At 35.2% G+C, this 24,472-nt stretch overlaps 2 protein-coding genes and 1 non-coding gene across 4 annotated transcripts; 1 reads left to right on the top strand and 2 right to left on the bottom strand.

Moving 5' to 3' along the window:
- Nucleotides 1-13,175: 13,175 nt before the first annotated feature.
- On the bottom strand, nucleotides 13,176-13,261 carry TRNAY-GUA (transfer RNA tyrosine (anticodon GUA)). Its single transcript is given in 2 exon segments — nucleotides 13,176-13,211; nucleotides 13,225-13,261. It is a non-coding gene; the product is annotated as a tRNA-Tyr (tRNA).
- Nucleotides 13,262-13,649: 388 nt separating this feature from the next.
- On the bottom strand, nucleotides 13,650-17,394 carry ABCG7 (ABC-2 type transporter family protein). Of its 2 annotated transcripts, XM_078989323.1 has the most exons (11): nucleotides 17,018-17,394; nucleotides 16,344-16,534; nucleotides 15,950-16,233; nucleotides 15,642-15,843; nucleotides 15,276-15,552; nucleotides 15,050-15,181; nucleotides 14,752-14,972; nucleotides 14,467-14,679; nucleotides 14,299-14,383; nucleotides 13,949-14,231; nucleotides 13,650-13,841 (listed from the first exon to the last, which is right to left on the bottom strand). In XM_078989323.1, exons 1-11 carry the CDS (start codon nucleotides 17,258-17,260, stop codon nucleotides 13,828-13,830), a joined length of 2,145 nt encoding a protein of 714 aa, XP_078845449.1. In that variant the 5' UTR covers nucleotides 17,261-17,394; the 3' UTR covers nucleotides 13,650-13,827. The 2 variants fall into 2 exon arrangements, with proteins under 2 accessions (XP_078845449.1, XP_078845448.1); XM_078989322.1 differs by having other exon boundaries at nucleotides 13,650-14,231.
- Nucleotides 17,395-18,741: 1,347 nt separating this feature from the next.
- Nucleotides 18,742-21,279, top strand: LOC145041315 (beta-glucuronosyltransferase GlcAT14A-like). Its single transcript, XM_078989328.1, has 4 exons — nucleotides 18,742-19,635; nucleotides 20,110-20,185; nucleotides 20,279-20,394; nucleotides 20,472-21,279. Exons 1-4 carry the CDS (start codon nucleotides 19,140-19,142, stop codon nucleotides 20,984-20,986), a joined length of 1,203 nt encoding a protein of 400 aa, XP_078845454.1. The 5' UTR covers nucleotides 18,742-19,139; the 3' UTR covers nucleotides 20,987-21,279.
- The last annotated feature ends 3,193 nt before the right edge of the window (nucleotides 21,280-24,472 follow it).

Genomic DNA, 24,472 nt, shown 5'->3' with positions numbered 1-24,472 from the left:
GCAACTTTGCAAATTAAAACACTTGTTTTCTATAATTAATATTGCTAACTTTCAACTTACCATAATTATCATGCTCCCACTAACATGATGATTATATTTATACCAGCATAACACTTATGCTCCCATTAGCTTTGATATGTATTCAGAAAACAGTTGAACTTCTAAAAAACAATGCTTATTGAGTTTCTTAAGTTCATATTTCTAATATTAAGACGCATCGATAAGACTTTATCTAAGCTTCTCAACCTCATACACCTTTTCTTAGATAACTCATGTGTGTGTCTAAACGATTCTAGAACTTATAGCAATAAGTCTAAAATGTTCAGACCCATTTTCCATTTCCCACAATTCGAACTATGAAGAGGGATGTCGTAATCATAGTTGAATTTGAGAAACCCAAATTACATAATGCTATCTTCAAAATCTCTCTTAGTGAAAGCGTTTCCTCATAATCATTTTCATGAAGGAGAGAAACCTTATGACACTTAGATTTTATTGTGTATGTGCCCTTATCCATGTGAATTTGTTATAACCATAATCACAAGATAATGTTAGTGACAAATCCAAACTCTTATGGACAGAACATGTTCATTCTTAATTTCTTGCCATTAAGGGTCCCACCATTGCTTCCAAGTTATTGAGCAACTCAACCCTACAATTCAATGTACTATCCATTGATCAAGGTGCCTAGCTCATATGCAGCCCATTGAGAACTCGTAGAACTCACATGCATAGTTGACTAAACTGGAATCGCACAAAAACAAGTATATGTCAACACGATAGGTTACGAACCTCAAGTCGTGTGCTAGTGATTATTGATTAGGTTTATTCTTGATTAGTTCTTGAAAACTTTTCAAGATCATTTAGAATCCCACTGACCTCTTGACATATATGATTTTCTTGTCAAGAAGCATTCCTTGACAAAACAAATATTCAAGAGTTAGCACGAAATTCTATCAAGACTAACACTCAACTTAATTTGTTCTAGTTGGTCTTTGTCTTTTTCAAGACATCACAACTTACAAATTTCAAATGTGTAAGAATAAGAAAACTTTCTCTATTACACATCTAGGATTTAATATTGGAACGAAGTACAATTCATCTTATTGACTTAACCCATTTTGACAATTCCCGACTCCTCTTCTTAGCCATACTAGTGCACTAAGGTGCCTTAGAGGATGAATTGTAATATGGTTCTTAAGATGATCATAAAACATGATACAAAAGTACATTCCCTTCTTCTTAGATTGGTGAAACTTTTATCTTTTTGTCTAATTGATTCTTCTTATTCGTTCTGCCATTCATTGAAACTTTTCAATGATTCAGAATTACACTTAATCTTGTAAGCATAATCACATTTACTAGACTTTTAGTAAATCATTACGAATAATCTTGTTGTTATTTATGGTGGACTTGACTAGTGCACAACATTGTGAACTCGATCTCATAGTCCTTCACTTGACTCTTTGTCAAGGAATTAGCCTTAAAATTTCTAAGTACCAAGATTTCCATACATCACATGATTCCATGCTTCTGTCCAATTGAAACTTAGGCGATGAGAATCTTTCTTTACTTAGAAAATTACGACACATAAATAACATAACTAAGAATCACATCCACTTAATATTTCTTATAATAGAAACACACAAACATCAATTTTCACAATTGCCATTTCAAGGAAATATAAATAAGACAAAATCAAAATTTATTTATATTGCGGATATATATATATATATATATATATATATATATATATATATCCTTACAATGTAAATGAAATCTATGCTATTACATATTCCTAAGCAATCTACCATAACTCTAAGAAACAGCTCAAAAATCCGATCATTGAATCCATGCAATCGTAATCCATTTCTTCGCGATCAGACCCAGCTCGCTCCTTCCTTTAAGCTTCCTTTCTTTTCTTCGATCCTTCAAAACATCGAAATGTAATCTTATCACATCATGTATTAAGAATCTCCAAATAGGAATTCAATGGAGTTAGATAGTGGATTTTACCTCAAGCAGAGTCACACATATTGACTCTCCCATCTCTTAGATCTCTTAGGTAGTGAGGGAAACTTTGTAACCAATGCCCCTTCTTTTGGCAGTACAAACACATGGATTCTTTTGGAATGGTACACGGGACTATCTCAGACGCAACCTTTCTCTTCTGTAGAGAAAACCTTTCTGGACTTCCAATGTTGCCATTGCCCATAGAAAGTTGGGATATTGTTTTATCAGAAAAATTTGCTCCACCATTGCACCAAATCAGATCTGATTCAACAGCAATAAGCAAATAAGTCAAATCAAAGGGGGTCACATCATGGTCCATCATATAGTACTGTCTAACGAACTTACCATATGATTCGGGAAGTGACTGAAGAACCAAGTCCACAGTCAACTTCCTTTGTAACCTCACATCCGAGACATGAGCACATACAGACTTTCCATCTTTGTGGCTTATTGCCAATAAGGCTTGAGCGACCTTGAACTTTTCAAGTCTTCGAACACGTGGGTCAGGGAGAATTATAGGAGGAGGTGGAGGAAGTGAAGCATAATTTTTATTTCCACAATCCCATCGTAGAATATCATCTTCATGTGGAAAACCTTTTTCCAACAGATTTAGGAAGACCATAGTTGTCAGACTTTGACATCTACAAAGGGGAGAAATTTCAAGTTTAGTTGATTGAGTCCTTAATAAAACACCCAAATGAGATATTAAGGCTAGGATCCAACACAACATCCTACAAATTGGAAGAGGGATGCTGTAATCCAACTTGCAGAACTTTTTAAGGTAAGTGAATAACAGTAGGAGTATAGTAAGCTACCTCGTATTGTATGTCGATGACATACTACTCATAGGAAATGACATCCCGACGCTGCAGGAAGTAAAGTTCTGGCTTGGGAAGTGCTTCGCTATGAAGGAACTTGGAGAAGCTGCATATATTTTGGGAATAAGGATAGTGAGAAACAGGAATAAAAGACTAATAGGACTTAGTCAAAATACTTACTTGGATAAGGTATTAAAACATTTTAGTATGGAGAATTCCAAGAAAGGGGAGTTACCAATCCAAAGTAATGCCATGTTGAGTAAGACTCAAAATCAAGATAGCAGAGATGAGACGAGTACCTTAAGCTTCCATAGTTGGCTCGATCATGTATGCTATGACTTGTACTCTCCCTGATGTGGCCTTCACTTTGAGCATGCTCAGCAGATATCAAGGGAACCCAGGCAAAGCAAATTGGACCGTAGTCAAGAATATTCTTAAGTACATTCGGAGGACCAAGGAATGGTTTCTAGTCCTCGGTGGGAGTGATGACATAAAGGTGCGAGGGTATAGTGACGCCAGTTTTCAGACCGACAGGGATAACTACCGTTCGCAGTCGGGTTGGGTCTTTACCCTTAATGGAGGAGCAGTGATTTGGAAAAGTTCCAAGCAAGAGACCGTAGCTGATTCAACGTGCGAATCAGAGTACATTGCAGCAAGCGAAGATTCAAAAGAGGCAATATGGATGAAGAATTTCATTGGAGACCTTGGAGTTATGCCAGCCATAAAGGAGCCCATGGAAATTTTCTGTGATAACGAAGGAGAGGTTTCCTTGACCAAAGAACCGAGGGATCATGGTAGATCTCGACATATCGACATAAAATATCACTTTATTCGACATCGAGTATAAGAAGGACTCCTCGTAGTAAAGAGGGTATCGTCAGAGGATAACCCAGCATATCCGCTTACGAAGGGACTGAGTAGGGTTAAGCACTTGCAACATGCTAGGAGCATTTGGTTTCACTTATGTGTCGAGCCCGGTCAGGACTGAATTGATGTGTTTAATTAAGTTCTACGTCAACCAAATCTGAGATCGAGAAATAAACTGGTGGACAATAAGTATGACTATGTTCCATGTGATTGTCCACACGATATCTAGAACAGAGGATCATACGATCCATTATCTAAAGGATAGGTTATTGATAAGATCAGAGTTCGACAACATCTTTGAGAGTTACGATTGCTAATCAGATTGCACTTGCATTTATAGTTACTAGGCTTATCCAAGTGGGAGGCTGTTGGATTAGTGTCTAAGCCCGTAACCATATTTAGTAAATACTTGACCCGGTTGTGCATGGTCCTTTTGGGTTGCCTTCACCAAAGCAACTTGACTAGAGAAATGGTAGAGAAAGAGGTTATTATGGTTTATTAATATATTATAAGAATAATATATTAAATGAGAAATCATATTTATTTAGTAAACATTGGTCAAGAATTAATTAAGAATTAATTTTGTGATTAAAAGAAGTTAACTAAGGGGGCTGAACTGTAATTATGTGATAGTTACAAGGTAGGGAAAATGATGCCCTATAGGATAGGGTGGACAAATTCAAGGGGATAAGGCCCTAGAATTCGTCCATGATAAGGCTTCTAGACTTATCTTATGGGCTACTTGGTGGGCAAGCAACCAGATAAGGATAAGGATTGAAACCCTAATCCTTACACCTATATAAGGACCCCTTGGCTTAGGAAAATCGGCGACTTGATGCTAGAAGTTCCTAGAGCTAATTAATAGCCTCTCCCATCTCTCTCTCTCTCTCACTCACTCTCTCTCTCTCTCTCTCTCTCTCTCTCTCTTCCTCTCTCTTGCCTCTCCATTTGCTCTTGGTGTTTGTGAGCCATTAGAGGTGCTACACTTGTGGTACTTGCTTTCAAAGACAAGAAGATTCAAGATTTAAGTTGTTATTACAACATAACAACAAAAGGTATGTAATCCTTTCCCCTTCATGAATTTCGAAATTAATAGGAGCATGCTAGGGTTCTTCATGTGTTCATAATGTTGTGTATCTAATAGTGAAAACATAGATCAACACATAGGATTGTTTGTATAAAACCCATCAGATTACCCTAAAATTTGTCTCTTTCACCAAAAACTAACTTGATCGTCAGAGCGATGTTCCGGAAGAACACACGTTCGTCCTTTAATGATTCTTTTGTGATTGTGTTCTCAGGCAAGTACCCAAGTCATATCCATCCTTCAGCATCCCAACCATCTGCGAACATGCCACAACAATATATATATATATATATATATGTGTGTGTGTGTGTGTGTGTGTGTTTTGTTGGATCCTATAATCGACAGTTGATTGGAGTTTTGAGTTATTTTACTTCAATAAAAGTTTATGTGAATTATGCAACATATTGCTCTCTGTTTTCCTGTTAAATTTCAATGCTTATAATTGGTATTAAAGCTTGCGACATAAGAGAGAGCCTACGACATAAGGAGAACTTGTGACAGAAGAAACAGTCCTCCTGTTTTTGATCAAAGAGAGTACTCGTGTGGAGAACCTGAACAAAAAACCAAATCGGAATAGTGAACCTATTCGTGTGGTGGGTTTTTTTGATCAATTTATAGCAATAGGATAATTCTCCCTAAGAAAGGTTAAGGACTTGCTGACATTTCTCGATTAACAAAATCCAACCGGATACGTTGGGAGGAGAATCATCGCAACCGCCATTGAAGGACTCGACTTTACTAACGTTTCAGTTCCCAACCTTTATGACTACAAATTACACCATCTGGAGGATGCACATGGAGGCATTACCTAGGATTCGTGGTCTGTGGGATGTGATCGATCATGGACTAGATAACATGAAGAAAACCAACATTATGAAAGGATTGTTGTTTAAATCGATTCCGAAAGACTTAATCCTTCAAATCGGTAATCTAAAAACTGGAAAAGAGATGTTGGATGCAATAAAAACACAAAGTCTAGGGGTTGATCGAGTAAAGGAAGCCATGCTCCGAAGGTTGACCACTGAGTTCGAGAAGATGAAGATGAAGATGAACGACACCGACTCAGTAGACGATATTGCTGCAAAACTATATGGAATTGCTTCAAAATCAGTATGTTGACGAACCCTTATGCTCCTCAATAAAACGAAATTGTTGAACGGAGAAATTGGACGCTACTTGAGATGAAATGATGAGTAATGAGAGCAAAATATATTCTTATCCAATTTTGGGGTGAAGCGATTCACCATGCAACTTACATTATAAATTGAATGCCAACTCAATCATTAATATGTGTTACGCTATTTGATAAATTTTATGGTGAAAAATCAAACCTTGAAGATTTCAAATTATTTGATTGTGTTGCATATGAAAGAATAGTCTCAAAACATTTGAAGAAACTTGATGATAGGTCACATCCATTGGTATATTTTGGAAAGGAACCCAATTCGTGAGGATTTCAGTTATTTGATTGTGTTACGCCATTTGATAAATTTTATGGTGAAAAATCAAACCTTGAAGATTTCAAATTATTTGATTGTGTTGCATATGAAAGAATAGTCTCAAAACATTTGGAGAAACTTGATGATAGGTCACATCTGTTGGTATATTTTGGAAAGGAACCCAATTCGTGAGGATTTCAGTTATACAATCCGTGGGAAAATAAATTATTGTAAGTGCCTATGTAGTTTGTGATGAAAATAAGACATGGAAGTGGAGTAATGTACCTGAAACTCAAGTTGGAAATGGACTGGTTACATTTATGGTCTTGTGGAGTATTGATCGAACTAGTGAAGGAGCCCAATTTAATGGCGGTTCAAGCCCAACTGCTCAGAAACCAAACAAACCATCGATCAGGCGAAACCAATGACACCTCTCACATTGACAACAACCCATCACGATCTATTAATGATCATAATATCAATGCAAGTTCTGTCCTACTTCGACGGTCCACTTGAACTTCATCCTTGCCAAGAAGATTAAATGACTACGAGTTAAATGTGAATAATTTAACGTTGACATTTGATGATGATCCTAAGAGTTTTAATGAAGCCAAAGTGAACAAGGATTGGCATAAAGCTATGAAGGCCGAAGTTGACTCTATTGAAAAGAACAACACCTGGAAATTAGTTCCTCTCACATTGGCAACAACCCATCAGCCTACAGTCTATATGGCACGCTCACAAGATCTTTAGCAGGACTGGTACGCCTCACCGACCTTCAACCTATCTGGAACGTCCTCCGGGCCTTCGGCCTGACTGGTGCGCCACTCGACCTGCAGTCTATCCGGGACGCCCTGGGTCTCTTGGCCTTCAGCACACAACAAGACCGCCTCAACTCAACACACCATCACATATCAACATATACCATATCAATCCTAGCTAGCATATACAAAAAATCATACAGATCTAACAAATCACTAAGCATAGCATCATCATGTATACCAGGATACAGATCTAACAGATCACTACATTATACAATCATGCGATAAACCAGGATAACAATCCAAAGGGGCCGACGTTGGTGCCTTCGACCCCAAAGTAAAGTGAGGAACACTAACCTCACAAACTGAACAAAACTGATGAGGTCTGACTCTGAATCTCAGCTCTCTAACCGATACCTATTTCCACCAAGTGACCAATTCCATCAAAAATCACAAAATACCCTCAAGGTCAAACTTGGTCAAAGTCAAAATCAAAGTCAACTGGTCAAACCCACTAAGTCAACTGAGTCAACTCAACAAGGCTGACCCAGAGTGAGTACGCGGGGCATACTTTGGAGGTACGCATGGCGTACGCGAAGACTCACGGTTGACCACCATCGGGTTGGTTGACCAAGTACGTGGGGCGTACCCTCGCAGCCTCCAAATTCCATTAAGTGCTTAATGGCTCAAGCACTTAAGTCCATAATTCAGATCTAAGGTCCAAATACACTCTAGAGTCATAAAGTTTCAAACTTTATGACTTTACAAGTCCAAAAAGTGCTTAACACAATGTCTTAATTCATTAATACCTTCTACAATATACATGAAGCAAAACTAACAAATGGGACCTCATTTTTACAGCTTAGGACCCTTCCTAGGGTCTGAAAAGATAACTCAAATCGAAAAGAACAAACGTTGCACAAGATGAGGCTTTTGGGACCAAAAAGTAACATAAGAACACCCATAAATGAGATCTAGGAAAGAAGTCATCAATGTATGAACTTTATACCTTCTAATGACGGAGAAGGATGCAAAACTTCCAGATCCAAGCTTGCTTCAAGATTCACTACCACCTTCCTCTTCCTTTAGAACACACAAAAACTCACATTAACCCTTCCAATAGCTCAAATGGGGCTAGGGTTTGCGGGAGAACACAAGTATACTAATGGAGGCTGGAAATGAGAAGAGAAATGAGGCTTAATGTGGCTTAAATACCACCCACACCCTAAAAATTAGGGTTTCCTTATTTAGCTAGTATGCCCCGCGTATATAAGTGTAAGCCCTACGTACATAAGTGTACGCTCAGCGTACACACATGTAAGCATGGCGTACTTTTCATGCCACAATTACGAAAATGCCACTAAGGCTTCAAGGCACTTTCTCTTGGGACTTAGGGACCAAAATGCCATAAAATAAAATTATAGGGATGAATTTAGAAGTACCTTAACATTGAGATGTTACAATTTGAGCTGTCCTTTTAAGCATTTTAGAGTGTTTAGTATCATAAAAATTCAAGTTTGGTCTTTCGTTTTCATCCATGCAAGAGTTATGGAGTTTTAAATGGTTATATTAGTTAGGGTTTTGGTTTTGGTCTCCTTGTTGCCATGCAAAAGCATAAAGGTTGCAACTTTATGATTTTAGATATTTATTAGGGTTAGATCCGAAGCTTGGACGTTAAGTCTTAAAGCATTAGGACATTAAACGAGAGTTTGGACTTCAGGGGATTACATGGGGCGTACTACTAAGTGCGCTGAGCTTAATGGGATGTGGCCTTGTTACCCTTTCGAGATTAAGCTATACGATGGACGTAGTAAGGGGTACGTCGAGCGTACTCTTAGAAAACCATTTGGGCCATCCTTGGGCCTTAAGCCATTATGAGCTTTGGGCATTGTCTAGTTAGGTCAAGTATGGAAAAGGAAAAATGGTCTTTTGCATTTAGTAAGTTAAAGGATGAATTGGACCTTCGTTTATGGGGTTAAAATCCCAAGTTTTAATTAGAATTTATTTTGGGTTATGATCAATTTGAGAAGCCATAGTAGCAACAAATCGAGTGTGTGTTTCAGATATCTTCAGTTGAGGTGAGTCTTCTCATCACACTAGCGGGTCGAAAGCACCAATGTCGGCCCATTTATTTGTATGTGTAGGATGTATGTGATTATGTGATTATTAATGATATGATTGTATGAATTATGCATGGAGCCATTTTGGGCTTGAAGTCATTATGGACTGCGGGTCAATACGAACCCGAGGGTTGATACGAACCCTACACAACTACTTGTTGTTATATGGGGTTGATACATACCCGACACAGCCACGTGTTGTTATACTCATATGTTTATTGTGTGAGGTATTTTGGGGAACTCGCTAAGATTTGTATTTACGGTTCAAGTTTATGTTTCAGGTACTTCCGAATCAAAAGGGAAGGGTCCGGCATGATCGCAACACATCCAACTATCTTCAATATTTTTATGATTTTTAGGATTATACTCTAATAACTATTTTTACATTGACATACTTTTGTTGGGTTGATATGGATATTTGATGGTTTTGATTGACTTAAAAATGAAAAATTTTACTTATGAATTTTGGGACGTTACAGTGACATACTATTACAATGTGTTGCCATCAAAAGAAAACATATTATGGGGTCATGAGGCTAATAGATTTTATCTAGAAATGCTTATGTCTTTGTAATTTTTACAAACTCAAATTTAATAAACTATTATACTTATTTTTGAATCAAACCTGAAACCTAAAGTGATTAACAATTTATCCACTAATCACTTTCTTTGCAAATAATCGATCGAAAATTTCTTTTCAACCCATTAACCTTAGCTAATTAAAGTATTTAAGGTTACTTTTGTATCCTATCAACGTCTGAGATAAAAAAAAATGTTTGGTTTTGGATTTTCGTTTAATAAATTCCGTCATCTTCTTGTGTAGATAAAAAAACATTTGGTTTTGGTTTTGGATTTTTGTTTAATGATGTTCGTGATTTATATTATCAATATTATTTAAGAGTAATGAATTAATTTGTTGACCAAATACAATCCTAAAAAACATTGAACAAATAAAGGTGGTGTGGAGTGTACATTTGTTTGAATTTATTTAAGATTCAAAGTACACTGTCATTTAGGGACGAAACCTCTTAACCTACAGGGGATCAGGGGCAATGCCCCTGATAGCGGGGTCCAAGGGATGGCAACCCCTGACAAGGTCCAAGGGAAATATCCCTTGGATGGGGTCGAAATTGAGGAAATTGACCCGATTTGACCCTTATCTTGAAACATGTTTTTGTGACAGTTTAGTGTCGGTTAATTGATGGTTGTAAAACTATTTTGGGACGGTTTTATGATAGTTTTGAAGTCAGATTTTAGACAAGGTATTATGCCCGTTTTTGCTTCTAATTCTGATACATTTCAAGAACATAACTTCACGATTCTCTTTGTTCGAAAACCACTAAATTTATTCAGTTGAACTTTCGATTTATACTATCGAAATACTTTAATTTGATAATGTTTTATAATTTTTAATGGATTCCAAAATCTGTTAACCCGGATTTCTAACAAAAGGTCATGTGAGACTAGTCTAAAGTTATAGTAAACATTAAAAGGTAATAATTATTAAAAAGTAAAAATTATTAGATGTATCGTCCTCATAAACATTTTTCATGATATATATATATATATATATATATATATATATATATATATATATATATATATATATATATATATATATATATATATATATATATATATATATATATGGGAAAAGTGAATATACTCTTAAAGGTATATAAGCTTAGGTACCCAAACTCACCATAATACGTCGTTTTGTTTGATATATTCATTATAATATTCTTAAACTTCAATCATTAACTTCATTTACTTTCAAGATTTTCAAAATTTTAATATTATCTTCCTCTTACATCACATCTTTTTTACGAACACCTACTAAGTTATATATATTATAGTTGAAAATGAAAATTATGTAAGAGGGAGATAAATGTGAAATTTATAAATATCTTTGAAGTAAATCAAGTTAGAAGTTGAATTATAAGAACATTAGATATTACAATGTATATAAATGATACAAAACAACGTAATATGGTGAGTTTGGGTACCTAAGCTTATATACCCTTAAGAGTATATTCACTTTTCCATATATATATATATATATATATATATATATATATATATATATATATATATATATATATATATATATATATATATATATATATATATATATATATATATATATATATATATATGGGAAAAGTGAATATACCCTTAAGGGTATATAAGCTTAGGTACCTAAACACACCATAATACGTCGTTTTGTTTAATATATTTATTATAATGTGTTTAAACTTCAACTCCTAACTTGATTAACTTTCAAGATTTTCAAAATTTCGCTAATATCTTTCTCTTATATCACATCTTTTTGTCGAACACTTTTTAGGCTATATATATTTTAGTTGAAAATGAAAATTACGTAAGAGGAAGATTTATGTGTAATTTATAATAACCTTGGAAGTAAATCAAGTTTGAAGTTAAATTATAAGAACCTTGAACAATTAGAATGTATTATATGATACAAAAAAACATAATATGGTGAGTTTGGGTACCTAAGCATATATACCCTTAAGGATATATTCCCTTTTCCCTATATATATATATATATATATATATATATATATATATATATATATATATATATATATATATATATATATATATATATATATATATATATATATATATATATATATATATATAATAAGTCTGATTCATGCTTTCATCTTTCGTCCTTTGTGAAAAGATAGAATAATGATAATTTATAATAGAGTCAAACAAATATTGATTGCACCAAAAAGGGGAGGTTTATTTTATTTTTGGTTGCATTAAAGACTCGTAAATAAATAAACGAACAAACACACACTTACATATCTACACCGATCTTATGTTGACCAAAAAAAAAAAAAAAAAAAAACAGGAGAAATTAGATATTCTCAAATAATTTTTTTTATGTATCTTTTAATGGTGACATGTATCATTAACAAGGTTGTAAAAATCGTTCGACGTTAGCTAGTCGGTGGACTGAGGTTAAGGGATTAATCGGCTAGACGGAGATTAATCGGGGACCATTAATTGCTAATTTGTTAGATTTTAAAAAATTAAATAGGACTAATATCATATAAAAATTTCATAAATACCACTAATATCATAACAAAATAGGTTAATATGATAAATACAACACTAATCATACTTCAAATAAATTCTATTGAGATATAACTTCTTCAAAGTGTTAAAATTTCATCGGGATCTACCGTTTCAGTTTTTTATATGCATGGATTAATCGCTAGGCGCTTTCTAATCAGTCGAGTAGCGCCTAGGGATTAATCAGAGATTAATTGAGACCTAATCGGGATATTTACAACATTGATCATTAGTGACATGTATCATTAGTGACGCGTATCATTATTTAAGATGAATATGTAAGAAGAAATGTAGAATTAATTTCTCAAAGAAAACATAGTAGAAAGATCATCAATAACCATATAATAATTACATACTAGGAAGAAATAGGTAACATCAGACAATTTTTTGCAGAAAACATTAATAATATATTTTTTTACTAATTTGCATGATAAGTTTGCATTTTGTTTTCAATGTTAGGCCTGTCAAATCGGGCCGTTGTGTCGTGTTTTTGTCTGACACGATAATGTTTTATGTAACACGAACACGACACGACACGATGTCGTGTTTTTTTTTCACTAACACAAAAACGAACCAATTAAAAAACGACAACACGACACGACAAAGATAATATTACATAACTATTATTTTATTTAATTCATATTTAATCATATATAACACAACAAATACTTGCTCAATCGTGTCAATTTCGTGTGAATTTGTAAACACGAACACGACACGACACCGTGTTTTTTAAACTTGACACGAACACGACACAAAAACGAATTCGAATTTTGATTTCGTCCCGATTTCGTGTATTTTTGTGGTATCTTGTTATAAATTGACACCCCTATTCAATGTTACGTGCATTCATTTATATATATAGAAGTAATTAAGTAGCCAACGGAATATACACTTTCAAATGTTTTTTTTTTTTTTTGTTTAAATGTTTAAATGTCACTTGTAATGTTTCAAAACTAAAAAAGTCCGACCTGCCGGATTCGAACCAGCGACCTAAGGATAGCTATGAACACACTACAGTCCTCCGCTCTACCAACTGAGCTAAGGTCGGGATATGTTTTTACTTAGCCTCGATATTATAAATCTATGATACAATATTTGGAACATACGTTTATAACATGCCGTAATAAAAAAAAAAAAAAAACTATTAGTTTTATAATTTGATGTTTTGACCACAAAATCTACAAAATTTTCATATTTATAACTATTTTACTTTAAACACTTGAAATTATTTAAACATATTTTCTCTTCTATATTATATTCAATTTGATTATATTGAATCCCCATTAAACCTTCATTGTGGATACCCTCATTGACAACGTAACCAAGCTCGTTTGTGACAGACATGAATACCCACATTCTTTCTCTATCATTATAGTTAGTTTTACAAAAGCTTGTCCAAACCACCCTTATAACAAACGCAACCACAAAGCAAAACAAAACTCGGAATCCATGAGTAATTTAGTTGAAAGAAGTAGTGCCAAAAAAGCAACCATTACAAGTTACAATATCTTTTTTTCTTTTTTACATCCATCTATAAATAATTGTTATTCTAGGCTGCTACGGAGGTGCATGCTGATGTTGCTTTTTTTTATTTATTTTTCCACCATGCATCCTCTAGATGGAACCACCTGTATAATTATCAATCAAAACCAAAATAGTCCAATATACCCCAACCAAACCAAAGCAAACCACAATCAAAAACCATCTAGCTCAAACAGATTAAGTTGGGTGGCACCTTGGTCAGCTGTTGGTGTCTCAAGTATCTCAAAAGATTGCCCCGGTGACGGTGACTGTGACTGTGACTCATCACTCTCCACCACCTCTAACCGCGCCTCGCTCTGCTCCTCCTCCTCCTCAACCGCCACTGCTGGTGGTGGTGGTGGTTCGAGGCGTTGGTATTTAGGTTTGTTTTTCTCTAGCAAAAGGTAAGTGGTGAAGTACCAAAACAACACTATTCGACTCTGAGCCATCATTGTCTCAGATATTGTCCTACCCCCAAATGAAAGCTTCTCCAGTGCCTATACCAAACAAGTCCAGCTCAATTTACATGTCATTTCATTCACATTCAAATTCAAATTCACTCACCTGTTCTCCAGTTTGTACATCAAATGATTTTTCATGATCAAACTCAAGCCCTCTAAACTCATTAATGCAAAGACCTTGAAACGCCCTGAAACAATCAAAGAATCTTTAGAAAATACTAATAGTAACAATTTTGTTTTATAATAAAGTGATGTAAGAATGTAGTCAAACCATCTAATGAGAGAAACACGAGGAATCCATCGAAAAATGATAGGGGTATTATCGGCATTCACATAATAGCCACCAAATACAATGAACACTGTCATGAGAGATGGGCCCAGAGCCAAAGCGGCTTCAGTGGTTGGAGCCATGGAACCCACAGTCAAACCCATGGCAGATGCAGCAAATGATTCCACAGTCACAATCCCACTAAACTTCCCGAATCTGAAAAATTTCAAACTCTTTTTTTTACAAATTAATTTTATAAACTTTTTTAAAGTTTAGTAATAACGTTACCTAGATAGAGATGGATGAAGGCGTGCCATGGGGTAAAGAACAGTGCCAAATAATAAAGGAAATGCAGCTCCAATAGGGACCTCAGCTATTAATTTGGATAATAAATAAGGTCCCAAGAGATAAGAACCTTTTGCACGCTCTCTATCTACTATTGCACGTTCTTTTGGGAAAACACCAACAGTTTTTGTAAGTGCAGCCATTGCAGTATTTATAGCAGCAACCTAAGTGAACCAAAAATTAAAAATATAAACAGATCCTTTTTTTTTTTTTTTTTATAAATTGAAGAAAGTGTATATACCTGAAGCAATCCCATTCTATCTTGTATTGATGTCTGAGACCTTCCCATTCTCCAAAAAACCGAACCAAAAATTAAAGCCGATGCAACTGACATTCTTGTTCGGACTATATTTGTGGGGCCATCACGTGAAGCCTGAATGTTTTTCCACCAATGTAAGTTATTATGAATTAACTAATATGATTTATATGGTTATATTTTTTCTAGTATTATAATGAGTGTGAGGGACCTGCATCCATGCGCGTTTAAGGAGCAATGAAAATTGTCTCCACCAACCATTTATCCCTTTGGGTGTGGGTTTCCTTTTGAAGTTGGTTTTATCTTTGACAATTAGGGTTTTGGTGAGAGTTGCTGTGTAAAAGGTTGATGAAATCTGTTGAGAAAATGAGTCCACAAGACTATCGATTCTTTTTCTGGAGGAGTTAACACTGTCTGATGAACTGTAGTCGATTGATATTAAATCGGCTAGAAACTCAGCAGGATTAACATGGTCTGGGCAAAGATACCTGTTAAACAAACCAAGGATCAATTTTTGTAATCAAACACCAAATAAAGTAAAGGATTTGAGTTTTGAGTTTAATTAAGATTTAAGAACCCGAATTTTGAGAAGTAAGTGAGTGGTTCATCGGCTGCAGGTCCAGCATAAACAAGTTCACCCTCTGTCAACAGCACAATGTCATCAAATTTTGCATACACTGAACCTCTTGGTTGATGTATGGAGCATATTACAGTGTGTCCATCTTGTGCTAGTTGTCTAAGAGTTTCCATCACTTTCTCTGCTTGAAATGCATCAAGTCCTGAAACCATAGCCAATTTATATGATGACCTCTTATAAACCACACCTTAATATAAAAATTTGTTAAAAAGACATGATATATTACAGATGGAATATAATGCATATACCGGTTGTTGGTTCATCAGCAAATATTACAGATGGACTAGCAATGAGTTCACAAGCCATTGCTAACCGTTTCTTCTCACCTCCACTTACTCCACGAACTTTTGCATCTCCAACTCGAGTATCAGCACAACTCACCAACCCTAGTTTGAACAACAGATTGTTTATATATTCATCTCTGTCTTCCTTTGAATATGTCCCCTTCAACTGGAGTTCAGCTGCAAGTGACAGTGTCTCTCTAACTGTCAACTGTGAGAAGAAAAGGTCCTCTTGTCTCACATAAGCAAATCTGTGATGAAAGTGAAGTGAAATTGTAACCAGTTGTTATGCAATTTTCATCAAGTACAAGTCTCAATAAGAAGCTACAACTTTCAGAAACAAATGAGGAGCTTAACTTACCTGAAGGACTTGTTTGACATTGGTTGTCCATTAACCTCCAAGAGGCCTGATAAGTGTAATCGAGGTGATGCAACTGTTTGACCTGCAAGTACATTGAGGAGGGTTGTCTTCCCCGATCCTGATGGACCCATTATTGCAAGCAGCCTTCCAGGTTTTGCCTCTCCACAGACATTCTTAAGCAAGAACCGCACCTGTAAAATTAACATGGAGCTGAAGAGTGAAGAGGGCAGCACAACAAAACCGTCAATGGGGGAGATCAGAACTTGACCTCCCAAATTGCTGTTTTACATGGTAAAAGTAGGCAATCACAGATTACTCGAACCATATTCCTCATCGGAAAATAAACGATTGCTTAAAGTCAGGTACACAAAGGATCTCTTGGGTTTAATAAAACATAATGACCTAATTTCGATTAGAGGTAACCATAAGCTGCACATACTGCCCCCACAATCGCAACTAATTAGCAAAATTTTACATAGAAAATCAAAGTTTCATGACATAAGCTCGCAGAGCAACCTCATGCCTCATCCGCTATTTTGCAAAACAAGTGTTGGGGAAAAGGCCTCATTGTGTAACGATTTATGCTAATCGCATGTAATAAACATAATTTACATCAGTTACAGGGATTCCTGAGGAACGCTTCCAACATGCAGTGAATAAAAAGACTAACTGACCGATTTTGAAGCTTTATCGGAGAGAGAACATGTGATGTTTGTCCACCGGATAGTCACAGGATAAACTTTATCGGATACCGAAGCTTCGGAATCGGAAATTATTCCCTCACCTCCCTCCTCTTCGGTCTCATTTTCCAGCAACTGCACGGGGCCGGGGCCTGAGAACAGACGGAGCAATAAAGTCGCGGCAACGGCGGCGATTATCTGACCAACTCCACCGCCTGTGCCGGAGATTCTAAGCATTTTTCTTCAGTAATTAATTTCCCGCCACCAAAAAGATGTTATCTTCTTCTGCTTGTCTGGTTCTCTACCGAGTAGAAGTCTCTTTTCTCCAAGACGATGACATGATTCCACATGTAGGACAGCGAAACGCCGTCGTCTGATCAAGTATCTTCTTTTGCATTTCTTTTTATGGGTTTTTTTTTTTTTTTTTTTTTTAATAAGAACAAATTCCAAAAAACAAAAAAACCGATAAAATTGAAACCGAAATAAAACATAAACCGTCGGTTTTAGGTCTAAAAATCCGATTTTGGGTTTGGTTTGCACATTCAAAACCGACAAGTAAAACTTTTGAAAAAAGTTTATTCGTTTATCTTAAAAAGGATCTTGATTTGGTATTGGAGTATAGAATCAAAATTTCCCAATCTGAAAGTTGCACAAGAAAGATGCTACTACGTTACAATTCAAACATGTCATATTAGATCGAACCGGTACCAATGAACATTTTGATCTATTTATTGCGAGATCCACATCTATCATTAATATATCATTAATAGGTTGTAAATGTATTATATGTTGTAATGAAAGGTTAAGTACTAATTGAGAAACACTTAAAATCCATGTGAAATGCATGCATCTTATGGAGATGACAAATTTATTGTGCAACATTGTATGACATTTTATATGACAATGATATTTTATATGAAAGGTTGTCACATAAGATCGTAACATCGAAGTTTCTACATCTAAAAGATACATATTATGTTGATACATGTACAATGCAAAAGATACATATTGTTTGAGATGTGTACAAGGTCATTGTTGGTACACGAAAAAAAATCTTTCTCAACTATAACTACGAACAATGTGACACTAATCTAGGTTTAGATATTGGTATGCCCTAAATAGATATAAAGAGGAATCATATAAATCCCAATAGAAGTTATTCTCAAACAACTAAACTAATATCATAACCATGTTTTATAACAAATGATACCACTTTACTTAACCGTTAAGTCCTAAGGGGGATCATACATTTAAAGAAAAAAAAAACAAAACAAATGTCATAGGTATATTGTAAACATATTTTAGCATTTTGTGCTACATGTACTTTTACATGATCCCTTTATCTTAGATAAGAAATTCACAATCTATTTTCATACATTGTGTCATGTATTGGCCGAGACTCGACATGAACTATTTGTATTGACTATCGTAACCCTAATTCAACATACGAATGTATCCTCGTAATCACGAAAATGTGAAAAAACAGTTGAGGGCCACTTAAAAAGTTAAAGCACGAAGGAATGACCATAAAGAAGTGAAAAAACAAAACAAGCTATGCCTATAAATCGACCCAAAAGGTTAAAATTAGCAAGATTGGCTAGTTTCTATTTCCAAATCAAGAAGTAAATTCCTTAGGGACCTTTGATGTACTAATTATTTGCAATTGCCCTTTTTGGTATTTTAAAATCTTGAGGGGTGTTGATGATGCCCACATGAGTATTTCAATACAGCTGAGACTTGAGAGTCAGAGTTGTGTAGAACAGGTTTTTACAAGATTTCCAACATAATCACATAGATCAGATCCAAATTTCTTCACCATTTAATACCAAAATCCAATTCTTGTGTGTATTTACACCTACCCAAAAACTTTTTCAATCTATTCAAACAAACCCTAACTTATCCTTGATCCTTTTCATACGCAAATTCAATTTCACAAGGAAAACCTTTGCTAAAATTAGTAAAACCCAACTACTTAGTGAATCCCAGTCGTCAATTTCATGATTTCTTAGTGAAATTGAAACCCTTGAATTCCCCCCCCCCCCCCCCGTCATTTCAATTTCAATCCATATGCTCCGAAGGTTACAAGATCAAAATCTGAACCAATTGATACACAGTAATGGGAGCTGAGAAGAAATGGCTTTTTACACTGTTCTTCGCCGCATTCATCTCCCTACTACTGTTTATCTCCTCGATCTGCGGTTATAGTTCTTCATACGCCTTCACTTCACACAAACCCTTCTCCACCGTCCACCGTGGGCGCGGCTACCCGCCGGCGTTCGCTTACTACATCTCAGGCACCCGCGGTGACGCCGATAGGATTTTCCGGCTGTTGCTTGCGGTGTACCATCCGAGGAACAGGTATCTGTTGCACATTGGAACGGAGGGTTCCGACGATGAGCGGAGGAAGTTGAGTGTGTTGGTGAAATCGGTGCCTGCGATTAGGGCTTTTGGGAATGTTGACGTGATCGGAAAGCCTGATCCAACAACATACATGGGTGCCAGTAACATTGCTGCCATTTTGCGTGCTGCTGCAATTTTTTTGAAGGTTGATCGTGATTGGGACTGGTTTATAACCCTCAGTGCACTGGATTATCCTTTGCTAACTCAAGACGGTATTCCCTAATACAACTTCTGATATCAATTCTACAAGTTTCTCTTTGCTTCGATCAATTTAGGGTTGTTTTAGTAGCATATTGATCAATTTGACAACATGAGGCCTAGCTATCCTATGATTCTGATTCCTTAAGCCTCAATAATCACATTGAAAAATGAAAACACACATCCAAGCACATAATGTTGGATGATTGTTCTGTTTGTACAAATTTGGTAAATTAAAGTTGCCCATTATGATTTTGACATATAAGTTTTTGAGAAAAGAATCTAAAGACAATAAGAACATATCGGACCATTATTATTTCCATATGCATCTTCCTTACATGGGTTTCTATTCTTTATGGAATAAATTTAGATTATATACACACATATTACATATAAACGCACAATTCACAAACGCCCATATATCTGTGAACACATACATCCACATTAATATACTTATGGTGTTTCCTTGTTTGTATATTCTTGATCAGATTTGTCTCATGCATTCTCCACCATCAGCCGAGATGCCAATTTCATTGATCATACCAGTGAGCTTGGATGGAAAGAGTAAACATGTTTCTTTCAAATTCAAACCCCATTTTTCTATACTTTTTTAATCCAGAAACTTAAATCAATCTCAACTTTATATATTGAATTTAGGGATCAAAGAATCCGACCAATCATAGTCGATCCAGGCCTTTACTTAGCAAGAAGAACACAAATCTTTCGTGCCACTGAAAAACGCCCATTACCTAATGCTTTCAGAGTTTTCACAGGCAAGTGTCCATTTTGAATTTCAAAAATGAAATTATATTATAATAAACAAATCAATGAAAGTATGTTGTTATTTCAGGATCTCCATGGGTGATTTTGAGCCGTTCGTTTCTTGAATATTGTATATTCGCTTGGGATAATCTCCCTCGGACTCTCTTGATGTATGTTAACAATGTGGTTTTGGCTCAAGAGGTCTACTTTCATACGGTGGTCTGCAACTCACCTGATTACAAAAACACAACAATCAATGCGGATTTAAGGTACATGGTGTGGGACAATCCTCCTAAAATGGAGCCATTGTTTCTTAACAAGTCGCATTACAATGAAATGGTGGAAAGTGGTGCGGCTTTTGCAAGACAGTTTGGGAAAAACGATGCGGTTCTTGACATGGTTGATAGGAAGATCTTGAAACGTGGCGGTGGGAGGGCGGCACCCGGGGCGTGGTGCACCGCTAGGAAGAGCTGGTTTGTGGACCCGTGTTCACAGTGGGATGATGTTAATGTTTTGAGACCAGGGAATCAAGTGAACAAGTTTCAAGAGTCGTTGAAGAATCTGATGGAGGATTCGAGATTACAGTTAAATCAATGCGTATGATTATCAAGGAAGGAGAAGATTTGGGGGATAGTTATTGTTGTTCTTCATCCTCTGTGCTCAAGATTCAAGCTTTGTTTGTTGTTTACAGAGGTTCTTTTGATTGGGGGTGGGTGGGTGCAAGTTTTGTTGTAAAGTGGTGAGGATGACATGAAAGTGAACAATAAAGATGAATCCTCCCAAATTGTAAACCTGTTTGCAGTGTTGTAATCTTGCTCTTTTATCTCTAGTTTGTTTTTGGTGTCTATGGTTGTAATATTACAAACATAATTTTATTCATTTAGAGTTTTAAAACATGTCCTCACTTTGTATTCACCGGTTGACATTTCTTGTGGGTTTCATTTACAAGTCAAAACAAGAAATAAAGATAAAAAGTTCATGTAACGTAGAAAGTGTTGAAACCTATAAACTCTTCTTTGATTTTTCGAACCACAATGTTTGAATTTGAGGTCTCTTCTATGGAGTAATCTTTACTAGTTGACTCTTTCAGACATTTACTAATTTCGAAGGAATTTAGAGGAAAAGCAATATAAATTCCGGTAAAAATTACGCTTGATTGACAAAATAAAAGAAATCGGAATTATTTAAATTCCATTGAAGGAATTGTTATTCTTTAGCTAACGGCAAAAAATTTAGATTACATTTCTTATGGTTAAAAAATAAAAAACAAATCCTCTCACATTTTCTTTATTGTAGTCCTGATTTATTAAATAAAAACAAATTTTTATCATTTTTCCCACACCCCACCCTTATCTAAACCATCCATAGTCCACACACTCATCCCAACCTGCATACCTCACCCCTACACCAACACTCACACTCATACCACATCCACACGCCTAAGCCTACGGATACGTGTATGGGAACAAGTAATCCGCCACCTCCTATCCTTTGTTTATCCCCCCTCCCCATGATTTGACATTTAACACACACACAAATTAAAAAAATAGTTTTCAATTCACATCAATCAAATGCATAAAATATAATAATTCATTCATATTCCAATTCATTTGACATATTTTATTCCTAGTTCATGTGGCATTTATTGAACATATTCATTTCTAACGACTTATGATACTCATATTTATTGAAATAATTAAGTAGATTAAATATTATAAAAATTAGAGTTTTTATAATATCATAATGAAGATATTTTTATTTTAAAAAAGTATCAATGTCAAAGTTGTTATTTATACTTTGTTATGCATTTTGGAAAAATAACATTTTCGTTATAAGTGTTGCGAAGGCATCAATTGAGATTTTTATAAATGGTAAGAACTTTATAAAATGTTTGTTTAAAGTATCTAATAACTTATTTGAATTTGATCTTAAAAAGTTGAAAATCACTAATTTTAGTGAAAATGGAGAATTTGAAAAGGTTGGATTTAACATCTTACCGCAGTGTGAAACCAGATTGTGTGGTCAAGCGTCTAAAAAGGAACGGTCAACCATCAAGTTACATTGATTAATTTTATACGTACCTCCGACTGCTTCGTGTACCCTCCTGTGTGAATGGGTGAATGTGTGTACCCTATGATTTAACATTTTATGTCAGTGAAGAGGGGTACATATATTAGCACCCATTACATTTTCTAGTTATACCATTCAGTTCTTTCGGTATTAAATAAGGCTAAATCGTGATCATTTTTGCTTAAAAACATGTTCCGAAATTCTATCCACAAATCATTGTAACAAGTGTTTATTCAAGCCAAAAAAAAAATCAAACTCAATCCAAAACTTTATGGATCACCATCTCCACTTAGTCAAAAAAAAATCAAACTCAATCCAACAATTTCTTTGATGGTGTGACTTTAGTCAAGATCACTATGTTGTGTAAGTGTTTGAAAGCATTTAAGTGGGTAATCCATCTCTTCTTGCAAAGAGACCAAGTGTTTGTTTTTTTGGCTAAAAGTTTTTTTTTTTTTTGACATTTAATGTTTGTGGGCGAAAAGACATTTAAGGAATAGAGTGGTTGTTTTTCAAAAGACAAAAGACATAAAAAAAAATTTTTTTGACCTCTTTTTCCAAAAAAGAAAAAAATAATTTTTGATTTTAGTAGACGTTTTTTAAGTTTCAACCCTACTTGATATTTCTTTTTCCACAACCATCGCCGCCGCCGCCCCTCCACTGTTGCCACCACCACCGCCACCACTACCATCTCTGCCATCATAACCTCCACCAACATTACCACCTCTAACCTCCGCCCCCACCACCTTTGTCCCTACCTCATCCACCACCTTCACCGCCAGCAACACTATCGGTCTTTTTTATGAAGACTTTAAAGAATAACATTTTTATGAAGACTAAAGATATGAAAAAAAAAAACTTTTGGTCCATATTTTATTCCACATATATGTAAAAAAGATTGAAGACATTTTGCCTCTTAAAAAACAAACACTACGTAAGAAACTAGATTGTGAAAATCTTGTACAATGGTTTTTGATATTTCCCTAAAAGTCTCATTTGATTTTAGTGAATCAATCATCGGTGAGTGAAGCTAGACACAGTATCTCCGCCGAAGTGGAGTAAGCTCTTTGTATAGTATCAACCATTATAAATACTTGTGTTCAATCTTCTCCCTTAAACTTTTAGTATTTGCATTTGACATATTGGTGGTTGGAAGAAATATTGTATTATTGAACCAATTCATATTTTATTGTTATATAAATCAAATTTTTATCTTTCTTGTTACAAACTTTGTTTTGGAGTTGTTCAATAACTCGTATAATCTTGTTCCCTCGGGTGCACTTCCAACCACCATTTTTGTTCATAACTGACAGCCACCTCAAGATGAAGGCAAAGGGGGCAACATTTGAATTCAAATCTTTGATCCTCCATTATGTAGAAATTTGAATATTTCAAGGAGGCCAGAGGCCTAAAGGTAATTTCGTTAGACCTGGCAATTTGAGACACAAATTTGTGTGACACGACACGACATGAATACATATTGAAAAGAGAGATAAATCTTATTTCTCTTCGTGAATTCGTGTCGTGTCAAATTCGTTGCTAACATGTGAAAATGACACGAATACACGAATTGACAGATCTAATTTTCGTTGTTTGTAACAGGTTCATTATACATTTTTAAGTACACATTTTCATGTTTGTTGTTTTATATTTTAACACAAACATTAAGGGACTATATTTAAAGGCTTAAACCAATTTTGAGGCTAGGAATGGCATTATGGTACATATTGAGTAGAGGCTTAGAGCACATGTCGTGTTGAATGTGACAACTCTTTGGAATGGGGGGTTGATTCGTATACAACAACTTTTATTCAAACACAACAATTTATGTTTTAAAATGTTATATTGTACAATCCTATAAAACATAAATTGTTATATATGGAAAAAAAATATTGTGTACGTATCATTTCCCTTTGAAATAAGAATTGATATCCAAATGTGGTCTCCACTAGTTATAACAACCTTTTGCCTCAAAAACAATGAAGAGTGTCAGAGAGGCCAACCATAATAAGTGTGGACAGT

Source organism: Lactuca saligna, chromosome 4, assembly GCF_052625555.1.
Source record: "Lactuca saligna cultivar CGN05327 chromosome 4, ASM5262555v1, whole genome shotgun sequence".
Taxonomy (NCBI): Eukaryota; Viridiplantae; Streptophyta; class Magnoliopsida; order Asterales; family Asteraceae; genus Lactuca; species Lactuca saligna.
Note: the sequence above shows the minus strand (reverse complement) of the source record. Positions and strands in the feature narration are given on the sequence as shown.

Bases quoted from the DNA above. Each gene is read 5' to 3' on its own strand.
- ABCG7 (XM_078989322.1), bottom strand. From the start codon at position 17,260: ATGCTTAGAATCTCCGGCACAGGCGGTGGAGTTGGTCAGATAATCGCC. The intron at 15,182-15,275 runs GTCCCTCACACT...AAAAACATTCAG, and splicing joins TTAAACGCGCATGGATGCAG to GCTTCACGTGATGGCCCCAC. The intron at 14,232-14,298 runs GTGAGTGAATTT...TGTTTGGTATAG, and splicing joins ATGTACAAACTGGAGAACAG to GCACTGGAGAAGCTTTCATT.
- LOC145041315 (XM_078989328.1), top strand. From the start codon at position 19,140: ATGGGAGCTGAGAAGAAATGGCTTTTTACACTGTTCTTCGCCGCATTC. The intron at 20,186-20,278 runs GTAAACATGTTT...TATTGAATTTAG, and splicing joins AGTGAGCTTGGATGGAAAGA to GGATCAAAGAATCCGACCAA. The intron at 20,395-20,471 runs GCAAGTGTCCAT...TTGTTATTTCAG, and splicing joins TGCTTTCAGAGTTTTCACAG to GATCTCCATGGGTGATTTTG.